Here is a 19,934-nt window from a genome sequence, read left to right as displayed (position 1 = left end):
GGAGGAGCTGGCTCTGGCTTCCCAGGGCTCTTTCCATCCCGTAGAAATGTGAAATCCTTGGTTGTTGGCAGCAGTAGGCTGTTGCTACCCAGATGGACCGGATTCTTAGTTAATAGAAAAAAGGTGTTGGGTAGCAAACAGCTTGAGCTTGGCCCTCCTAAAAGGTAGGGAAGAGCCCAGGCCGTAATACTACCTTACTGTTTATCTGTCCTCATACCCAAAACATCCTGCAGCTGAGCCCAACTTCTGACGCCCAGTCCCCAGCCCAGCCTCCAGGGAGCCCCTCAGCAGCCAAGAGCATCAGCTGCAAAGCTCAGTCCTACAGATGCATCCCCGACTGACTGGACAGTGCCATGGGCAGGCAAAGCCAAGCACTTCACCTCAGGCACTCAGCCAGACCGGCTGCACAGAGTCCAGACCAGCTCGCGTGGGAGTCCTATCCACTGGAAGCTCTGCGGCTCCCGAATGGCATTTGCCTCAGCCCTGGGTCCTCCTTTGCTTGTTTACAACATTCTTGGCTCAGGCCAGAGTCTAGGACAGTGATGGCGAACCTATGACACGCATGTCAGAGGTGACACGCGAACTCATTTTTTTGGTTGATTTTTCTTTGTTAAATGGCAGTTAAATATATAAAATAAATATCAAAAATATAAGTCTTTGTTTTACTATGGTTGCAAATATCAAAAAATTTCTATATGTGACACGGCACCAGAGTTAAGTTACGGTTTTTCAAAATGCTGACACGCCGAGCTCAAAAGGTTCGCCATCACTGGTTTAGGAAGATTCCCTTAGATCAAGCGTGATGGGCTGTCAGGTTGCAGGGTTCAAGACTCAAAAAGGAGCTGCAGCTCATGGAACCCTGTGGATATTTGGATGGAATGAGGGTGGATAGTGGTTTCCTGGTTCCATCCAGACCCCTGGACACATAAGTTACTGCCAGACATGGGCTTTCTCCAGCAGTTGTTGAGACCCTGCTAGAGGCCATGCCACACCCACCCTGAGGCCTGTGTGCTATATGAACTTTGAATTTCAGCTGCAGAACACCCCTCAGAAATACATCCAGGCCTGCAGGTCACCACATCTGTAACTGCACTATTCAGTCCCGTTAAAACAGACTCCCAGTTTGGTAGTCAGCAGGGAAAACTCCTGTCTGCCATCTCCCCTCTCCTGAGTAAAAACTTCATGTTGATGCCGAAACCGGTTTGGCTCAGTGGATAGAGCGTCGGCCTGCGGACTGAAAGGTCCCAGGTTCGATTCCGGTCAAGGGCATGTACCTGGGTTGCGGGCACATCCCCAGTGGGAGATGTGCAGGAGGCAGCTGATCGATGTTTCTAACTCTCTATCTCTCTCCCTTCCTCTCTGTAAAAAATCAATAAAATATATTTTTAAAAAAACACACAAAAAAACTTCATCATGTTGATAAGCACACAGGAAATGGCAAGTCTAGGATTTTATTTACACAGACTCAATTATAGATAAGGCGCTTTCTAGGATCCAGATGCCTTCCCTGGAATTACTTGGCTTCGGGTTTCTTGTCCCCGGCTTCAAGCTTGAGACTCTCAGGGGGCTGGCGATAGGCAGGGAAAGCCTCCCATGGGCTATTCAGGTCAAACTTGCGGAACTCTTGGGCCAATTCCACTGGCTCAGCCACCACACGCTTCACTTCATCATCATAGCGTAACTGAAGAAGAAAAAGGCAGGTTTGTGCACGGAGCAAGGCCTTGTTACAGCAAGCAGCCCACTTCCCCATGCCAGCCCCTTTACTTCTCTATTCCTGATTCCTGTCCCAGCCTGTTGCAAGTCTCCATTCACACCTGTTACTTATTAACCATAGTCCAAAATGCCCTCTGTCTCATGCCCTGCCATCACCCAGTCAGGCTCACCTGCCCACCATCCCATTATGAGCTCTTTCCAGTTGAACTGAATTTGCTCACCCATCCACACACTTTATAAGAATTTGCCCAGGATTAGAGAGCAAGTCAGTGGCTGAAAAGAGTGCACCTAACTGGCAGGCACTCAAGTTCAGGCCTTGGGGCCTTGGCATTATCAGTGTCAAGATGTGAGGCAATCAAAAAAATAAAAGATGTGAGGCAATCAATTTGGCACGGCTTTTCTTGTTATTGGAGGATCAGCTGGATAAGATAAGAACAAACAAGTGCTAGGGTTAAGAGGCAGTCCAAATTAGGGGGACAGTAGGGGTGAAAGAAAGGGAGAAGAGAGGGAAGTAACCCTGACTAGAAGTAGCTTGAGAAGGAAAGGGATCCATGCAAAATACTAAGAGGAGCATTTGAGCACTAAAGAGAAGGGCTGGATTGCCACTATCTTGGTATTTCTAAGTCACTTTGCTACAAAATCACTGGTGTTAATGTACACAATAGATCATCTCCCTGCTGACAACCTGCAGCACATGGATGGTAAAGCAAAGCACTGAACTTCTTTATAAGGCCCTTATGGTCACACTAGAGGCCCGGTGCATGAAAATTCATGGCCTGGAGGGGGGTTCCCTCAGCCTGGCCTGCCCCCCTCACAGTCCGAGAGCCCTTGGGTGGGAGGCTATCAGGGGAAGGCAACGCCCCATCACACCCCTGCTGCTGCCACTGCCAGCAGCGCAAGCCTCAGCCGGCCCTGGTTACCTGAGCCTCGGGCGGCCCTGGGCAGCTGGGTGGCTGAGGGGACTGGGGGACTCTGGAGACAGGTGTGCAGAGTGGCCGGGCTCATCTGGGGGTGGGCCTGGCCTTGCTGGGAGCCTGCTGCCCCTGCGGGGCTGAGGGGACTGGGAACCACCATCTTGTGGCTGTGGGTGCTGCCATCTTTGAGGGCGGGGCAGTCAATTTGCATATTCCCTCCTTATTGGCTATAGGTGCCACCATCTTTGCAACGGTGTGAGGGCCAATTAGCATATTCCCTCTTTATTAGATAGGATGTTACTGGTCCTGCCTCTGGCCATTCTCAAAGGCTGAATATTCAGTGTCTTCCCTGTCAGCTTCCTTCTCAGAGATCCAGGGTAGGGTAAAATGACATTCCACTTTCAGATCTTGGGGACAGACTGTGTTTTCAAGGCTGCCCTGATCATTCAAATGATCACTACAATAATGGCTAGCATCAACTGAGAATTTATAGTACACCATGTATTACACATACATCATTTAGAACACTGCAAATCTTATTGGTTAAGTACTATTATTGTTCCCAATTCACGGATGAGTAAAACTGTCATACAGAAATTTGTAACTTGCCCCAAATTATAAAAGTGGAGCTAGGATTTGAATCCAGAGCCAATGCTCTTAAACCACCACAATCCACAAACCATATATCCTGCCATGCCCAGGATCCCCCAGGTTCCCTGCCAGTCCTTCCCTGAGGCTGCTATCACAGTTCCAAGGCTCCTACCTCAACGTAGCCAGACAGGGGGAAGTCTTTCCGGAAAGGATGTCCCTCAAAGCCATAGTCTGTCAGGATCCTTCTTAGGTCAGGGTGGTTAGCAAAGAAGACTCCAAACATGTCCCAGATCTAGAAAAAAGAGGTCCTCGGGCAACCAGTCCATCATGGCCAACATGGGGGTAAAGGCCTGTGCTGCCCACAGTAGTTCCAACCAATTCTGCAACTCTGGCTCCGAAGCACGGTCCACCATGCCCAGTAACTCACCTCCCTCTCATACCAGTTTGCTGCCTTATGCACAGAGACGGAGGACTCAATGGGTGTCAGCTCATCTGTATAGGTCTTCACACGGATGCGGGAGTTGAAGCGCAGAGACAGCAGGTTGTAAACAATCTAGGGAGAACAGAGGAAATGGAGGACCAAGATGGCCACAAGCTGAAGTCCCTGAGGGGGAATATCAATGACGACACAAGGTGAATTAGATAAATCTGCCTTCTATCCTGAAGCTCAAAACCTCAAGATCCTGCTGTACTTAACAACTGCTTCCAAAGGCCTAAGCCACACTAACATGTAGCTGCTCAGCAGTCGGCATACTTGTCTTTGTTCATGCTATTCCCTTTGTCTAGGCCAGTGGTGGCGGACCTTCTGAGCTCGGCGTGCCAGTGTTTTGAAAAACCCTAACTTAACTCTGGTGCTGTGTCACAGATAGAAATTTTCTGATATTTGCAACCATAGTAAAACAAAGACTTATATTTTTGATATTTATTTTATATATTTAAATGCCATTTAACAAAGAAAAATCAACCAAAAAAATGAGTTCGCGTGTCACCTCTGACACGCGTGTCATAGGCTCGCCATCACTGGTCTAGGATGTCTCCAAACCACATCTCCCCCAATCCCAATCCTCACTGGACTAATTCCTAGTCTTCTGGCCATCCATTAAGACTCAGCACAGACATTCTCTCTCCCTTCAAAGAAGCCTCCAGACGGGGCTAAGTGGTCCTCCTTCATTATTATAGCACATCTTTAACATACCACGTGTCATATGTTATCACACTAAGCTGTTTATGTATCCTTCCTGACTGGAGTTTGCGGGACTCCTGGAAGGCAGTTATTGGGTGTTATTTCTCTATCCCACTATCTGGCAAATAGTATATGATCAGTAAATGTCAATAGTTAAATATACTGAAAACTTGTGTGCTAGCAATCTACCTGTACTATCTCATTTAATCCTCACAACCACCCTGAGTTAGGGACAATTTTATACTTATTCTGCCCAAAAGAAAATGAAAAGTCAAAGATTAAACAAAATATTCACACAGTGTATAGATGGCAGAGCCAGGATTTAAACTCGAGGCCTGCCTGATGCTGAGGCTCTAGTTTAACTGTTTTGTTAAGCTGTTTGACCCAACTAAAACTAAGAAGGCTATGGTTCCTACTGGCAACTCTTAGTCTAAAAGTGTTCTGTTCCCTTTCCTTCCTTTACCCCCGGAAACCTTCTCAAACCTCCTGACTGACCTCAAAACGGTTCTGCCGGGTTGGGATGTCCACTGCTGTCAAGTCAGCCAAGGATTTGAATTGTGCATTGGTGTGATCCCTGAGGAAAGTCAGCACTGGAATGACTCCATCAGGATGGATACAGATCTCTAACTCATTGAAGCAGGACACCTGCAGACATGGAACAGGAGGTAGAGACAACAAAGAGCTACCAAGGGAGCAACTAACTTTAGCTGATTCTCTGATTTAAGGCAGAGAAAGAAACCTGAGTTGGGATGGAGGAATCTGGGGGGCTTTTTAAAAAATATGTTTTTCTTGATTCTAGAGGAGAGGGGAAGGGAGAGGATTTTAAAGAGAAACAATTGATGAGAGAGAAACATCAATCGTTTGCCTCCTGCACAGCCCTACTGGGGATCAATCCTGCAACCCAGGCATATGCCCTGACCAGGAATTAAAGCAGTGACCTCTTGGTTCATGGGTTGATGCTCAACCACTGAGCCACACTGGCTGGGCAGAATCTGTGGTTTTTGATCCCAGGCTGCCCACTCCCACATGACCTGAGAATATGGTTCTTTCTTGACCCCGGCCAAACAACAGTACTGAATATTACCTGAACTTGTTGGATATACTTGGGCAGGATTTCAGCCACATACTCTCCAAAAGCTGAGAGCTGTTTGTGGGCCACATCATTCCGTGGTCTGACAGTGGCTGAAAGGAGAAGGCATATTTAACAAACAAATGGCAAAGACAGCAACCAGCCCTGCATCCAATCCAGTCTGGGCTTATAAGAGGCTCCCTGTGGAACTTTGAAGGTGAGGATGGAGGGAATAGGAAGTGATGAAACCTTAGGGGAAATGCCACCTACACAGTCCGCAAAGACTCTCATATTGAAGCTGGCATGTTTGCCTCTTCTCAAAACTACTCCATGGTTCTTCCCTTCATAAAGCCTGCATTTCTGTTAAAGCAACATATGTCTCCGCTCTCTTACCAGACTCCATAACGGTGGGAGCCAGAACGTTTGCTCCTGTGCATCTCCTTAGCACCTGGCTCATAGCAGGCTCTCAAGGAAGAACTTCAGGGCTTACGAGCTCTCAGACTCTCCCGTTGAACCTTATTTTTTTGCGCATAGATGAAGCAACTGAGACCCAAAAAGGGGGAAATGCCAGGTCTCCTGACTCACAGTTGGCTTATATTGTCTATAACGTATCTCTATACAGTCATTCATGCAACCTAATCACTGAACACCCAAACAGCATAAACTGCAGGGTAATGGCTATTTGTTCTCTGCCTCTGGCAGCAAGCAGGCCTGCTCTGTCACTCAATAGTGTTGTAGCCCTGAGCAAGTTATTTCTCTGAACTGTTTCCAGCCTGATTCAATCTACCTCATGAGATTGTTGTGAGGACTTTAAGACCATTCATAAAAACACCTCCCAGGTGCCTGGCACACAATAAGCACTCAATGTGAGCTACTATGACAACAGGCTCTATATTGGGCTCTAAGGCCCAAATATTATGTTTCCTGCTCTCAAACAGCTGACAGTTTAATCAGAAAAAGAGAATCACGGAAGTGGACGAGGAGGCAATCATGGACATAACAGAGGGACCTAAGGGAACAGGGAGGGCCCGATTCGGCCTGCGGAGTGAGGATCGTAGCAGTCAGCTCTCCAAGGACAAGCAGACTTGCCAGGCCGCAGGGAAGGGCATCCCAGAGCAAGGACAAACATGACGAAGGGAATGAGGAGCCCCCGCCCGTAGTCCCGAGAAGGGCCGGGCCGCACATACTCACGGCGCTTGTCGGCCGCAGCGCTTTCCCTCCTCACCGGCAGCAACAGCGCCGAGGGTCGTCCAACCCCTGCACGGGGAGATAAAAGGCACAGGAGCGCAGGGTGAGGCCTGGGGGGCTCCCTGCGCTGGTCGCCCGCCCTCCTGCCCCGAGCCTCATCCGGTCATCCCCTGCTCACCCCTGGGCAGCGCCACGGCCCCCACGAGCCCCCGACACCAGGCCCTAGCGGCGGCCGCCATGATCCCCAGATGCAGACCAAGCAGCAAAGGCAAGACCTACAGGACACGGAGCCACAAGGGCACGGACCGGAAGCGGGAGTGTTCCTTATATTTTCTTCCGGGCGGACGCCGGGCCAAAAGCAGAGGTTCCGGGGTCCGGGCTTCCGAATGATCGGAAGGGAAGCAGGTGAGAAAACAAGGCAAGCTGGTGGGAAAACCGTGAGGTGAACGTGGCCCTAGCTTGGTGTGGCAGAATCTGGAAAGAAGGCGAGGACCCTAAAGAATCGGAACGGTGAGAGGAGGGGAAGGGGCGGGGTTCTGGGTTCCACATTCCACACCCCTTCCCCGCTTCCTTAGCTAAGCTTTTAGCCGGGCTGGCGGGCCTGGGGGCGGCGGGGCGGAGGACGGTTTCCCCGGCGACCGTTTCCGTGCCCAGGCCGACTCCGGGTGGAGCGGCGACACTGCACGTGGCAATGGGCCTCCTTGTGCCCTGGGCTTGGGACGACTGGCTCTGTCTCGAGTTCTGGGACGGAGCCTTGGGGAGTGATTAGGGTGAACTGAGAAATGCGGGGGAGAAACTCAGAAAAGAGCAGATGTGGGGCTGACAGATGCCCCTGCCAAGCCTCGTAGTAGAAGGTCTGGACTTCATGCGAGCGCCGGGGGAGGGAGAGCGTCTACCTGGACACAAGGATTTGGGGTGTGTTTTTTGCCTGGTTCTACTCTCCAGAACCTCGCTAGTTTTATACCCAGTAGTTATTTGGTTTGAAGGCTCTTTGCCAGGTTTTTAAGATAATTGGCTTACTCCAACCACTTGTTTTCATGCCTTGACCAAAAATTCCAGGCCTTTTGTTACATCACGGAAAGGAAACACCCATAGTAAGAAATTGTATTGATTTTAGTAGGTTTGGGGTGCCATTGCAGAGTGAACCCAGCTGTAGTTGAAGGAGATCATCAGAGATGTTATTGGCCGGGCCAGGATTAAGGACAAGCTGGGCCCACTTTGTTAACAACCACTTTTTCCTTCTCCCTCTGAATTGCACCATTTGATTCATAGACTGTGGGCGTGGATTCCTTGTTATTGAGGGTGGTGTCACTTTGCAGACAACTGGCAGAGAGAGAAGCTGGCTACCATGGAATCACCCGAGGAGCCTGGAGCATTCATGGATGAAAACTACTTTGTGAACTACACTTTCAAAGATCGGTCACACTCAGGCCGTGTGGCTCAGGGCATCATGAAACTGTGTCTGGAGGAAGAGCTGTTTGCTGACGTCACCATTTCAGTGGAAGGCCGGGAGTTTCAGCTCCACCGGCTGGTCCTCTCAGCTCAAAGCTGCTTCTTCCGGTCCATGTTCACTTCCAACCTGAAGGAGGCCCGCAACCGGGTGATTGTGCTGCAGGACGTCAGTGAGTCTGTCTTCCAGCTCCTGGTTGATTATATCTACCACGGGACTGTGAAACTTAGAGCTGATGAGCTGCAGGAAATTTATGAGGTGTCAGATATGTATCAGCTGACATCTCTCTTTGAGGAATGTTCTCGGTTTTTGGCCCGCACAGTGCAGGTGGGGAACTGCCTTCAGGTGATGTGGCTGGCAGATCGGCACAGTGATCCTGAGCTCTACACTGCTGCCAAGCACTGTGCGAAGGCCCACCTAGCCCAGCTGCAGGACACAGAGGAGTTTCTCCACTTGCCCCACCACCTACTCACCGATATCATCTCCGGTAAGTTGAGGGAGGGGGCATATCATACCCAGTGGATATTCTAGTTCAAGAGAAAGAAACCCTCAGGCTTCCTGGTGTTAGTTTACGGTATTGGTGAGAATTTAGGTATCTTCTGAAAGGAATTGAGATTTAGTGTAGCTGCTGTCAGAGAGAGTTCCTTTTGAGGAAGACTCCAGGAAAAGAAAAGCAGAAGGTAGTGAAGTATTTGTATGTATACTCTAATCTCCCCTGTGCATAGGTGTTCTTTTTTCTATTTCTGTTTTTTGTTTATTTTAAATATATTTTTGTTGATTTCAGAGAGGAAGGGAGAGGGACAGATATAGAAACATCAATGATAAGAATCATTGATTGGCTGCCTCCTGCACGCCCCCTACAACCCGGGCATGTGCTCTTGATTGGAATCGAACCTGGGACCCTCCAGTCCACAGGCCAACGCTGTATCCACTGATCCAAACCTGCTAGGTCCATAGGTGTTCTTTTTTTATTTTTTTATTTTATCGATTTTTCACAGAGAGGAAGGGAGAGAGATAGAAAGTTAGAAACATCGATGAGAGAGAAACATCGATCAGCTGCCTCTTGCACATCTCCTACTGGGGATGTGCCCGCAACCCAGGCACATGCCCTTGACCGGAATCAAACCTGGGACCTTTCAGTCCGCAGGCCGACGCTCTATCCACTGAGCCAAACCGGTTTCGGCACCATAGGTGTTCTTATCTATCCTGCACTCTGCATGTACCTGTTACCTAAGTAAATTTATGATGAATGATGGATAAGTCGAGATACCTAAAAAAAAACTTTAAAAAAATATACCTTTATTGATTTTAGAGAGGAAGGGAGAGGGAGAGATAGGAACATCAATGAGAGAGAATCATTGATTGGCTGCCTCCTGCACGCACCTCCCCCTCCCCCCCACCCCAGGGATCAAGCCCACAACCTGGGCATGTGCTCTGACTGGAAATCAAACCATGACATCCTGGTTCATAGGTTGACATGCAACCACTGAGCCATGCCGGCTGGGCCCTAAAAAATATTTTAAGTGATTGGCCAAGTTTAGGTTACAGTCCTGATACTGCAAGTGAGATATACACATACTTCAGGTGTGAGCTCTGCAGCCCAGTAGATTGCTTCTGTGGCAAATGGGAGTACATCATACCACCCATTTTGATTAAAAGGCAATTTGAGATTTTCTCATACGTGTACACATACATACATGGTGGTAGTCTAACAAAGTGATTCATATATGTAAAGTCCCTGGCTCTAGATCTCCCTTTTGGATTGTCAGAGTGCCATTGACCATGCCTTTCCTTTGGGTCTCAACAGATGGAGTTCCATGTTCCCAGAACCCAACAGAGGCAATAGAAGCCTGGATCAATTTTAATAAAGAGGAAAGAGAATCTTTTGCAGAGTCACTCAAGAGTAGCTTGAAGGTAAGGCAGATTTCTTTGGATTGGGACACTATACTAGCCATGTATTACACCCGTCAATTGGGCTGGCCATTTTAATGGTGACTGTCTCTGGCTTGAAGTTGATAGGAGCTGGGGGAGAAGGATATGTGTGCCTCTGAGCTCCAAAGCTCCTCGATGGAACTACTTTCATCACTGCATTAACAATCCTAAGCACCCTTTGTCTGAATCACCAGCTCGTGATAGTTTTAAGAAGCTGAGAGGATGAGTGCAACAGATTCTCCGCCCCGGCATAAAATGCCTGAAAAGTGATTGGAGGAGAGGCAGGGTGACACCCAGAAACCGGAGGGGAGTAGGCTAGAGCAAAATACAAGTGTGTGGCCTAAGACCTTAAAGCATTGAGTCTAAGCTGAACCTTAGCCTAGAATCGGTAGGTACCACTTATAATTTTAATTTTTCCAATAGGAAATTGGGGAGAATGTGCACATTTATCTCATCGGGAAAGAGTCATCTCGTACCCACTCATTGGCTGTGTCCTTGCATTGTGCTGAAGATGACTCCATCAGTGTACGTGGCCAAAACAGTTTGTGCCACCAGATCACTGCAGCCTGCAAGCATGGTGGAGACTTGTACGTGGTAGGAGGGTCCATCCCACGGCGCATGTGGAAGTGTAACAACGCCACTGTGGACTGGGAGTGGTGTGCGCCCTTACCCCGGGACCGGCTCCAGCACACCATGGTGTCTGTGCCCGCGAGAGATGCTATATATTCACTGGGTGGCAAGACACTGCAGGATACCCTCTCCAATGCAGTTATCTATTACCAGGTAGATTATAACATCTGGATAGAGACAACACAGCTAGAGGTGGCTGTGTCAGGGGCCGCTGGAGCCAATCTCAACGGGATCATCTACTTACTGGGGGGGGAGGAGAATGACCTGGACTTCTTTACCAAACCTTCCCGACTCATCCAGTGCTTTGACACAGAGACAGACAAGTGCTACATGAAGCCCTATGTGCTGCCCTTTGCCGGCCGCATGCATGCCGCTGTGCATAAGGATCTGGTGTTCATCGTGGCTGAAGGGGACTCCCTGGTATGCTACAATCCCCTGCTAGACAGCTTTACCCGGCTTTGCCTTCCTGAGGCCTGGAGCTCGACCCCACCCCTCTGGAAGATCGCCAGCTGTAATGGGAGCATTTATGTTTTTCGGGATCGATATAAAAAGGGGGATGCCAACACCTACAAGCTGGACCCTGCCACTTCCACCATCACAGTCACCAGAGGCATTAAGGTGCTGCTTACTAATCTGCAGTTTGTGTTGGCATAGGCAGCGGGGGAAAAGGGGCTGACTTTTGTCCTCCCCTCTGCCAGTACCTGCCCACACAAACTGGAAGTCTCCAAAATGCCAACCCAGAGTACTATGTTATTTTGTGGCACATGTTCAACAGGCAGCACTCAGCGCTTCCCTGAATCCACGGGGGTAGTCACTGTGGGGCTTTCTAGATGCCACTGCTCAGCTGGCGGCCTGACTGAGTGCAGGCAGCCTGTTCTCTGCCGTCCCTGGTCACCCTGTGCCCACCACAGACTGCTCAGAGCAAGCGCTCCTTGGATCTGAGGTACCGCCTCCCCTCCTTACCTGATCAGTGTTAAATATAAGCAGCCCTGACCCCAGGACAAAAGGAAAAATGCCCAATCTTTCTTCTATAGTCTGCAAAGTTATTTGGTAATTTTTTCACAAAGAATTAGGTGTTTAAGAGTTTTTCCTTCAGGCTTTGGTGGGAGAATGGACAAAACTGAAGGTGTCCTTCACCACCAAGAGTCAACTCTGAAATTCTGGACATTGTGTCTATTGCTTTCTCATCTATCTGTCAGGAAATGTATATTTCGGTTTGATTTTTGGCTTACTCTAAGGGATAAGCCAGAAAACAGTAGAAAGGATTATTTTTATTAATAGCAGAAACATTTTTCAAACTCAAATATATAAGGTCTCTACTCTTTTAAAAGCTCTAAGTCCAGTCTAGAGCTAGAAACTGTTCATACAAATAAAGTTTCTAGAGGGATACGTGTGTCTGTTTTGAATTCTGAAGGAGTGATTTCCTGAGGGAAACTAATTACATGCACACACATTTCTAAGTCAGCCACAATCCTGATTGAATACCATATTTCCTTTTTTATACACAGGACTGCTGCTCCAAAAGTGAGGGGCCAGTGAATTGAGATTCTGACAGTGGAAAAGAGCCAGAGCTGATATTTCTTCTCTTTCCTAGTGTTAAATGCCTTTGGGTTATGGTGCTAAATATCACCAGGTGCAATAGTAGGTGCACGATAGATTTCTTTGACCTTATTAAAAAAATAAGACATCCTCATCCCTATCCCACATCCCCATCCCCTGCAAATAAAAGCCAGGCTAAATCCTTCTAGCCATACAGCAGTGTTATTTCAGGAAACCGAAACCATGACAAAGGGAGAAAAATGACCCATTACTTAGCACACTTCCGTTATGTTGCCTGGGCTTAAGCCCCATTGGTCCTTTAAGTGTTTGCATTCTATTGCCAGCTGGGTTGTCTTGAGTTCTTTCTAATCCACATGCTTCATGTCTGTGGCGGGTGATACAGCTCCTTCTTTGCTGCCTCTGCAGTCATCTTGTGGAACTCCTTGAGAATCTCAAACTGGCCAGGTCTGATAAAGATGTGTGACCGGATCTTGGTTATGGCGCGTACAGCCTCCTCTGGGCTCCAGTTGTACACCTGAAGTACAGGGTTGGGAAATGAAAGAAGCGGTGTAAGGTGTCTTGACCTAATGACAGGTGCTAATGGGCTCCCAGAATTTCATTTTTGTAAAAACTCCATTTTGGGGGGGAGGGGTTAAAAACCATGTTCCATGTATTATAAGGGAGAGCAGTTTAGCACTCTCAGTTAACCAGCCTCAAATTACAGGCCAGGGGACAAGTCAGTCTACTTAATTCATGCTCTGCCAAACTCTGGCAAAAGAAGGTTGAACGTGTGGAGCTCAGATCCTAAATCCAAGCCTGCCAAGGCCTACTAGGTGTCCTCCCTGAGCTGGACCAGTGGGTACACATTTCCTGGAAAGAACAGATGTTTTTTTTGTGTGTTTTTGTTTTGTTTTGTTTTAAAAATGTATTTTATTAATTTTTTACAGAGAGGAAGGGAAAGAGATAGAGTTAGAAACATCGATCAGCTGCCTCCTGCACATCCCCCACTGGGGATGTGCCTGCAACCCAGGTACATGCCCTTGACCGGAATCGAACCTGGGACCTTTCAGTCCGCAGGCCGACGCTCTATCCACTGAGCCAAACCGGTTTTGGCAAGAGCAGATGTTTTTAAGTAACTTGTCACCATAACTAGAAAAACAGCACTTTGAATTTTACTGGTAGGGTTATCTTTGTGTCCTAAACTTACTGGTTTAGAACGCAACAGAACCAAGAAAATATAGATTCTAGCCTGCCAGTGCAATTTTCACTTGGCCCAAAATATCCTCCTGAGACCCTGTTTTCAGCAAACAGTCCTAATGACCAAAGCTTTAGTATTGTTAAATCATGTACTCACCAATCCACAGTAACACAAACAAGGCCAGGTGGTTATCTTTACATTTCCTTTTTCCTTAAACTATCCCCATGACTTAGTAAATGCTCTGCAGGGGCCAGACAGCTAACAAAAATGAGCTAAGCACGGGGCATACAATGGAATGATGAGTATTTGCTTCTAAATATTTTTACTAGTAAGTGTCCCACCTGCTGATCATACAAATTGATAGGAGGAATTCCATTGGATCCTGTCCTGTTTCTAGAAACTAATGTCCAAAACTACTCTGAAACACTTGAAGAAATCCGAGTACTATAGAGCCGTAAGTGATCAGCACTATTTACAGTACTAGACATGCTATTTTTAACAAGTGATTCTCACCCTCAGCTGGTGTTAATATCCTTTGCAACTCCATTTATTGAGTGTCTGCTGTAAGTCAGTGCTTGACATACTTTCTCATTCAAACTCCCTAACACGTTTAGTTTAAGGAAACAGCATCGGAGAGAGAAGCCACTTTTGCATAAGGTCACATAGCTGGCAGCTGGCACAGCCACTGGTCGGCCTATTGACAAAGCTCAGGTACTTTCCACCTCCCAACAGTCTGAAACGGGGGACACGGCTCCTTCCAGCAAGGCCCCCCTGTAGACTATGCTACTGAAGTTCTGGAAATCTGCTGTAAATGGGACCCACCCAGAAAGACCTCTCCTACCTGAATCAGGTACGCGGCCACCATAGTGGCACTTCGGGAGCGCCCAGCCTTACAATGCACGTAGACACTCTGGCCCAGGGACTGGTACTTGAGAGCAAACTGAACTCCTTTCTGGAGGTTAGTCAAGGTTGGGATTCCAATCATGTCTATTGTGCTGAGTCGAAGCTGCTCAACTCCTACTTTCCTCCACTCCTGGGACCAGGTCCACCAGCATAAAAGGATGAAAAAAGCCAGATGTTAGTCATATGAAGATGGGCTCCCAAGAGGTAGCAAAGCAACAAGGAAGCTTCAGGGTTTACTACACTGTGAATACACTGTTTACTGTTTTCTAACAAGAAACTCTTACAGAAATATTTTCTGTATTGCTTTTATCCAGAAAAAAATTTTTTTTAATATGTTTTTATTGATATTTTTAGCAAGGGCAAGAGAGAAACATCAATGTGAGAGAAACATCAACAGTCTCCCAAACACATGACTACACCCCTGCCAGGGACGGAGCCTCAAGTCTGGGTACATGTTCTGACCAGGAATCAAACTGGGGACCTTTAGGTGCATAGGATGGCGCTCAACCAACTGAACCACACCAGCCAGGGCCAGAAGAATTTTTGCAATGACTGACCTACATGGTTGGTCTTTACCAAACAATAACTATGCTGCTGAGTTAGAATTATGTCCAAGATTTAAAGTGTTCTTAAAGTGCCCTTTGGGTATTTGAATTTTTAACTGCAAAACATCTACACTAATAAAAGAGAAACATGGTAATTGGCGTACGACCGCTACCCTTTTCATTGGCTAATCAGCAAGATATGCAAATTAACTGCCAGCCAAGATGGCGGCCGGCAGCCAGGCAGATTGAAACTAACATGAGGCTTGCTTGCCTCAGTGATGGAGGATTCCAAAGTTCCCACCTGCCGCTGCAGGCCTCTGAGCAGGCAGTTTAAGAAACATTGTAACAAATACCGCCGGACTTCAGCCAGCAGATTCGCAACATTGTAAGCAAAGGCCAGAAATCTTTCAGCCGTGAGGCCTAAGAGCTAGAGCCAAGCCTCAAGGTAAAGCTGGCCCAGAATAAAAAAAAGAAAAAGAAAAAAAGGAGCGTTTGTGAGTTCAGTCACACCCAGCCTGAAAACAGCCCTCAGCCCCTCACCCAGACTGGCCAGGCACCCCAGTGGGGACCCCCACCCTGATCCAGGACACCCTTCAGGGCAAACCAGCCGGCCCCACCCATGCACCAGGCCTCTACCCTATACAGTAAAAGGGTAATATGCCTCCTGGCACCAGGATCAGTGTGACAGGGGGCAGCGCCCAAACCCCCTGATCGCCCTGCAGCTCTGTGTGTGACAGGGGGCGGGGCCCCAACCCCCTGAGCAGCCCTGCTCTGTGCCTGATAGGGGGGAGCTCCCCACCCCGACCCCCCCCACGGGCCCTGCTCTGTGTGTGATGGGGTAGAGCCATAACCTCCCAATCAGCCCTGCCCTGAGTGTGAGAGTGGCGGCGCCCCAACCCCCTGATCGGCCCTGCTCTGTGGGTGATAGAGGGCGGTACCCCAACCCCCTGATGGGCCCTGCTCTGTGTGTGACGAGGGCAGCGCCCCAACCCCCTGATTGGCCCTGCTCTGCGTGACAGGGGGTGGCGCCGCAACCTCCCCATCGACCCTGCCTTGAGTGTGACAGGGGACGGTGCCCCAACCTCCCAATTGGCCCTACCCTGAGTGTGACTGAGGGTGGCATCGCAACCTCCCAATCTGCCCTGCTCTGTGCATGACGGGGCGACGCCCCAACTCCCCAATCAGCCCTGTTCTGAGCCTGACCAGAGGCTGCACCTAGGGATTGGGCCTGCCCTCTGCCACCCGGGAGCAGGCCTAAGCCAGCAGGTCGTTATCTCCCGAGGGGTCCCAGACTGCGAGAGGGCACAGGCCGGGCTGAGGGACTCCCTCCCCCCAGTGCACAAATTTTTGTGCACCGGGCCTCTAGTCTTACCTAATAATAGACAAACATGTAAATTGATCATCCCTCTGCTACGCTCATCAGCCAATCAGGAGAGTATGCAAATTAAACAAACAAAGATGGTGGTTTATTTGCATACGTAGGCGTGAAATGGCAGAGCGAAGACTGAAGGCAGCTCCGGCCGGAGCAGCGAAGACTAAAGGTGGCTCCGGCCAGAGCAGTGAAGACTGAAGGCAGCTCCGGCTGGAGCGAAGGCCTGGGTCCTGGGTGCTGGAAAAAAACCAGTGACGGCAGCCAGGGGAAGGGAAGGCCTATAGCACGAATCTCTTCGTGCAACAGGCCTCTAGTTAACTATATAAAATTCATCTACAAAAGTTGTGAAACTGTCTCTTTGCATAATCTTGGTCGCTATGCAATGACCTAGCTGCTGGGGTGGGCTACTATATTTTGAGAGCTTTCTATTACCACTTTTTTCTTTAGAGGGTATGTGGTAGAAAGTAGAGTTAGTTCCCAGCCAGTGTGGCTCAGTGGTTGAACATCGACCCATGAACCAGGAGGTCATGATTTGATTCCAAGTCAGGGCAGGTGCCCAGAATGGGGGCTTGATCCTCAGTGGAAGGCATGCAGGAGGCACCCAATCAATGATTCTCTCTCATCTTTGATGTTTCTATCTCTCTCCTTCTCCCTTCCTCTCTGAAATCAATAAAAATATACACTAAAAAACAAAATAGAGTTACTTTAAAATTAAAACAATGCACATACCTTTGCTACTGCAATGTTTACACTTAGCAAAGAAGAAAAGACTCAGAAATAGAAAAAAGGCCTCTGGCAAACTGAGCAACTTTTTTTTTCTTTAAGCCTTCAGGCCTTCAGATACTCTTTTAATCTCTTAGAACCAGAGACTTTAGAACTCTGAATGAAGGTCACTACAGCTCATGAAATTAGCAAACGGCTTTGCAATGTGTAGCTTATGCTACAACTAGAGGCCCAGTGCACGACATTCGTGCACTGGGGGCGGGGGGGGGGGGTCTCCTCAGCCAGTCCTGTGCCCTCTCACAATCTGCAACACAGGACCCCTTGGGGGATATCGGACTGCCTAGGCAGGGGAGCCTGGCTTCTGGCTGAGCGGTGCTCCCCCTGTGGGAGCGCACTGACCACCAGGGAGCAGCTCCTGCGTTGATTGTCTGCTCCCTGGTGGTCAGTGTGACTCATAGTGACCAGTCGCTCTGCCGTTCGGTTGATTTGCATACTAGGGTTTTATGATATAGGATTACACCAGAAACTCCTACAGTGGTTGGTAAATATTCAGATCCTGGAACCCAAGCTGAAGTTCCTGAGTTAGACTCTCTGGGGCTTGTACCTAGGAATATGGTATTTTAAGGAGCCTGGTAGATCGTATTACAATGTGAGGCCCACTGCCTTGGAGATTTCTTTTTTCTAGGCTAGTGGGATAATATAGCTACTTAGTATGAATGTCAATACCTCACGGCCAGCAACCACGCCCTTTCTATGTTCCTCTTGCTCCACAGGGCTGACCACACTCAGGAACTTTTACCATTCTGGCTAACAGCTTCTGCAGCTTTATGGCAAAGTACTTTGGGAAATGGAAGGAACTGTTACCCATTCCTTAAAAATGCATGCCATCACTAATCAATATATTTTAAATGTGAGTCTTTCAGGTTTCAAAAAACCTACGGGTTGAAATTACAGCACCTTCATCAGGCCATGCTAGTAAACAAGGAAGATAGCTGTATGTGCTAGTAGAGGTCAAAGACAACACAGGGCAATGCCTGATCACCTCGGTGGAGAGTCCCACAGGCGGGCATTCACACTTAATGAAGATTATGTTTTAGGCCCGAACTTCCTTATGACAGCACTTTGTAACTCCACCACCTCTGTAACATCTCAATAAAAATACCCTCAAGTCAGAGCCAAATTAACCCGATGCAGTTTTTCAATGGGTTTTATGATAAATTTACTCTGGGAGTGGGGGTGGCTTTTCTTCTCCAAGTTTATGGGGCCTTAGTCTTGAATGCCTAGGGCAGCGCCTCCCCCGTACGTAGTGCTCAGTAAGTGTGGCATGAATGAGATCAGCAAGCCAAAGAAAAGTTGCCTTTCAAATTTGGTTACTGATTTTTAAAAATATATATATTTTATTGATTTTTTACAGAGAGGAAGGGAGAGGGATAGAGAGTTAGAAACACCGATGAGAGAGACACATCGATCAGCTGCCTCCTGCACACTCCCCACTGGGGATGTGCCCGCAACCAAAGCACATGCCCGTGACCGGAATCGAACCCGGGACCCTTCAGTCCGCAGGCCGGCGCTCTATCCGCTGAGCCAAACCGGTCAGGGCTGCTTACTGATTCTTAATCACCGAAATTAAAAATACATTTGTGCACAAAGGGGTAGTAACAAGACTCTGTCAACCCTACTTTCAAACGCCTTTCACCAACAGTTTTGGTTTCACAGAGAGTTTCTACCTCCGGCCGCAGCCATTTAAGCTTAGAGTACCGGGCCGTCCTCTGAAGCGGCCAAGAGGCGGGGACCCCTGCCTCCCGGCCCCGCCCCGCCCCGCCCCGCCCCGCCCGCGGCCCCCTGCAGCGCCCCGGGGGCCCCTCCCCGGCCCGCCCGGCCCGGCCCTCACCTTGGCGGAGTTGCACAGGAATCGGGTCTCGTACTCCTCGCTCATGGTGATCACCCCGCGCACGTTCTCGTCCTCCACCAGCTGCCGAGGTAAAGAGGGGGCTCAAACAGGCGCCCGGCCCCCCCGGGGGCACCGACGGGGCCCGGCCCCCGCCGCTCACCCGGTGCGTCAGGCTCCGCAGCGGCAGCGCGCCCAGCAGCACCGTGCGGTCGATGCGGTTGTACCAGTCGCGGCGCGCCCGGCCCGGCACGGTCCCGCGGACCACCGTGTACAGCAGCGTCGGGTAGAAGAGCACCCGGGCCAGGCCGGCCTCCAGCAACGAGCCGGCCGCCATCCCGCCCCACGCGCCCTGGCGCAGCAGCGGCCCGTCCGCCTCCGGGCTCGCGGGCGGCGGCCGCGAGGAGGGCCAGGAGGGGGACGAGGACGGGGGCGGCGAGTCGGCCGGGGCCTCCCGCGAAGGCGACGCGGCGGGCGCGGGCCCCTCGGGCGCGGAGCCCTCCGGCCGGGCCCCCGAGGTCTCCGAGATGGACACGGGGGATCCCCAGCCCCGCGGCCTGGAGCTGGAGGAGGGGCCGCCGGCCTCGGGGGAGGGACCGTGGCTCCCGGGGCGGGACAGCAGGGTCCCGGCCGAGGGAGGGCGCGCCCGGGGCCAGAGGCCCGGGACCGTGCGGCGAGTCAAACTGCGGCCCATGCCGGCGGCCGGCGACCCTCCTCCCGCGGGAGGGGGCGGTGGCCGGGCGCGCGGGCCTGACCCCGGCGTGCGGGACAGTGACCCCGGCCGGGAGGCGGGGCCTGGCCAATGGCCTGCGGCCTGAAACCCGGACGGCGGGAGGGCGGGGCCTCTGCCCCGGGGGAGGGCGTGACGGCTCCCAGGACCCCGGGCTGATGAGGCCTTTCCCACCCCCCACCCCCGCCCATCTGCCTGAAGTCATGGCTCCCTCCTGACCCACATGCACATTCTGGAAAAAATGTCAGATCGCTAATGTGTTGTGAAAATGCATTAATAGACCATTAAGAAAAATATGATGCGCTTAAGCATCATACCCACAACCTACAAAGATGTAAGGGTGGTAAGTAGTTGTCTGGGATGTGC

At 50.0% G+C, this 19,934-nt stretch overlaps 3 protein-coding genes across 5 annotated transcripts; 1 reads left to right on the top strand and 2 right to left on the bottom strand.

Moving 5' to 3' along the window:
• Positions 1-1,435: 1,435 nt before the first annotated feature.
• NDUFS3 (NADH:ubiquinone oxidoreductase core subunit S3) lies at positions 1,436-6,993 on the bottom strand. The gene is made up of 7 exons (XM_081100456.1): positions 6,837-6,993; positions 6,662-6,727; positions 5,486-5,583; positions 4,897-5,046; positions 3,646-3,771; positions 3,391-3,510; positions 1,436-1,681 (listed from the first exon to the last, which is right to left on the bottom strand). Exons 1-7 carry the CDS (start codon positions 6,895-6,897, stop codon positions 1,514-1,516), a joined length of 789 nt encoding a protein of 262 aa, XP_080956582.1. The 5' UTR covers positions 6,898-6,993; the 3' UTR covers positions 1,436-1,513.
• Positions 6,994-7,019: 26 nt separating this feature from the next.
• On the top strand, positions 7,020-12,057 carry KBTBD4 (kelch repeat and BTB domain containing 4). 2 transcript variants are annotated; one of them, XM_081100452.1, is made up of 4 exons: positions 7,020-7,168; positions 7,931-8,595; positions 9,916-10,022; positions 10,464-12,057. In XM_081100452.1, the coding sequence occupies exons 2-4, from the start codon at positions 8,007-8,009 to the stop codon at positions 11,322-11,324; spliced, it is 1,557 nt and encodes a 518-aa protein (XP_080956578.1). In that variant the 5' UTR covers positions 7,020-7,168; positions 7,931-8,006; the 3' UTR covers positions 11,325-12,057. The 2 variants fall into 2 exon arrangements, with proteins under 2 accessions (XP_080956578.1, XP_080956579.1); XM_081100453.1 differs by having other exon boundaries at positions 7,022-7,168; positions 7,978-8,595.
• A 355-nt stretch (positions 12,058-12,412) lies between these two features.
• On the bottom strand, positions 12,413-19,553 carry PTPMT1 (protein tyrosine phosphatase mitochondrial 1). 2 transcript variants are annotated; one of them, XM_081100454.1, is made up of 4 exons: positions 19,002-19,553; positions 18,842-18,922; positions 14,249-14,440; positions 12,413-12,744 (listed from the first exon to the last, which is right to left on the bottom strand). In XM_081100454.1, exons 1-4 carry the CDS (start codon positions 19,530-19,532, stop codon positions 12,589-12,591), a joined length of 960 nt encoding a protein of 319 aa, XP_080956580.1. In that variant the 5' UTR covers positions 19,533-19,553; the 3' UTR covers positions 12,413-12,588. The 2 variants fall into 2 exon arrangements, with proteins under 2 accessions (XP_080956580.1, XP_080956581.1); XM_081100455.1 differs by lacking the exon at positions 14,249-14,440 and having other exon boundaries at positions 18,842-19,553.
• Positions 19,554-19,934: the final 381 nt, after the last annotated feature.

The sequence above is a fragment of the Myotis nattereri genome (genome assembly GCF_964212035.1).
Source record: "Myotis nattereri genome assembly, chromosome: 9".
Lineage (NCBI taxonomy): Eukaryota > Metazoa > Chordata > Mammalia > Chiroptera > Vespertilionidae > Myotis > Myotis nattereri.
This window is presented reverse-complemented; position numbering and strand designations above follow the sequence as displayed.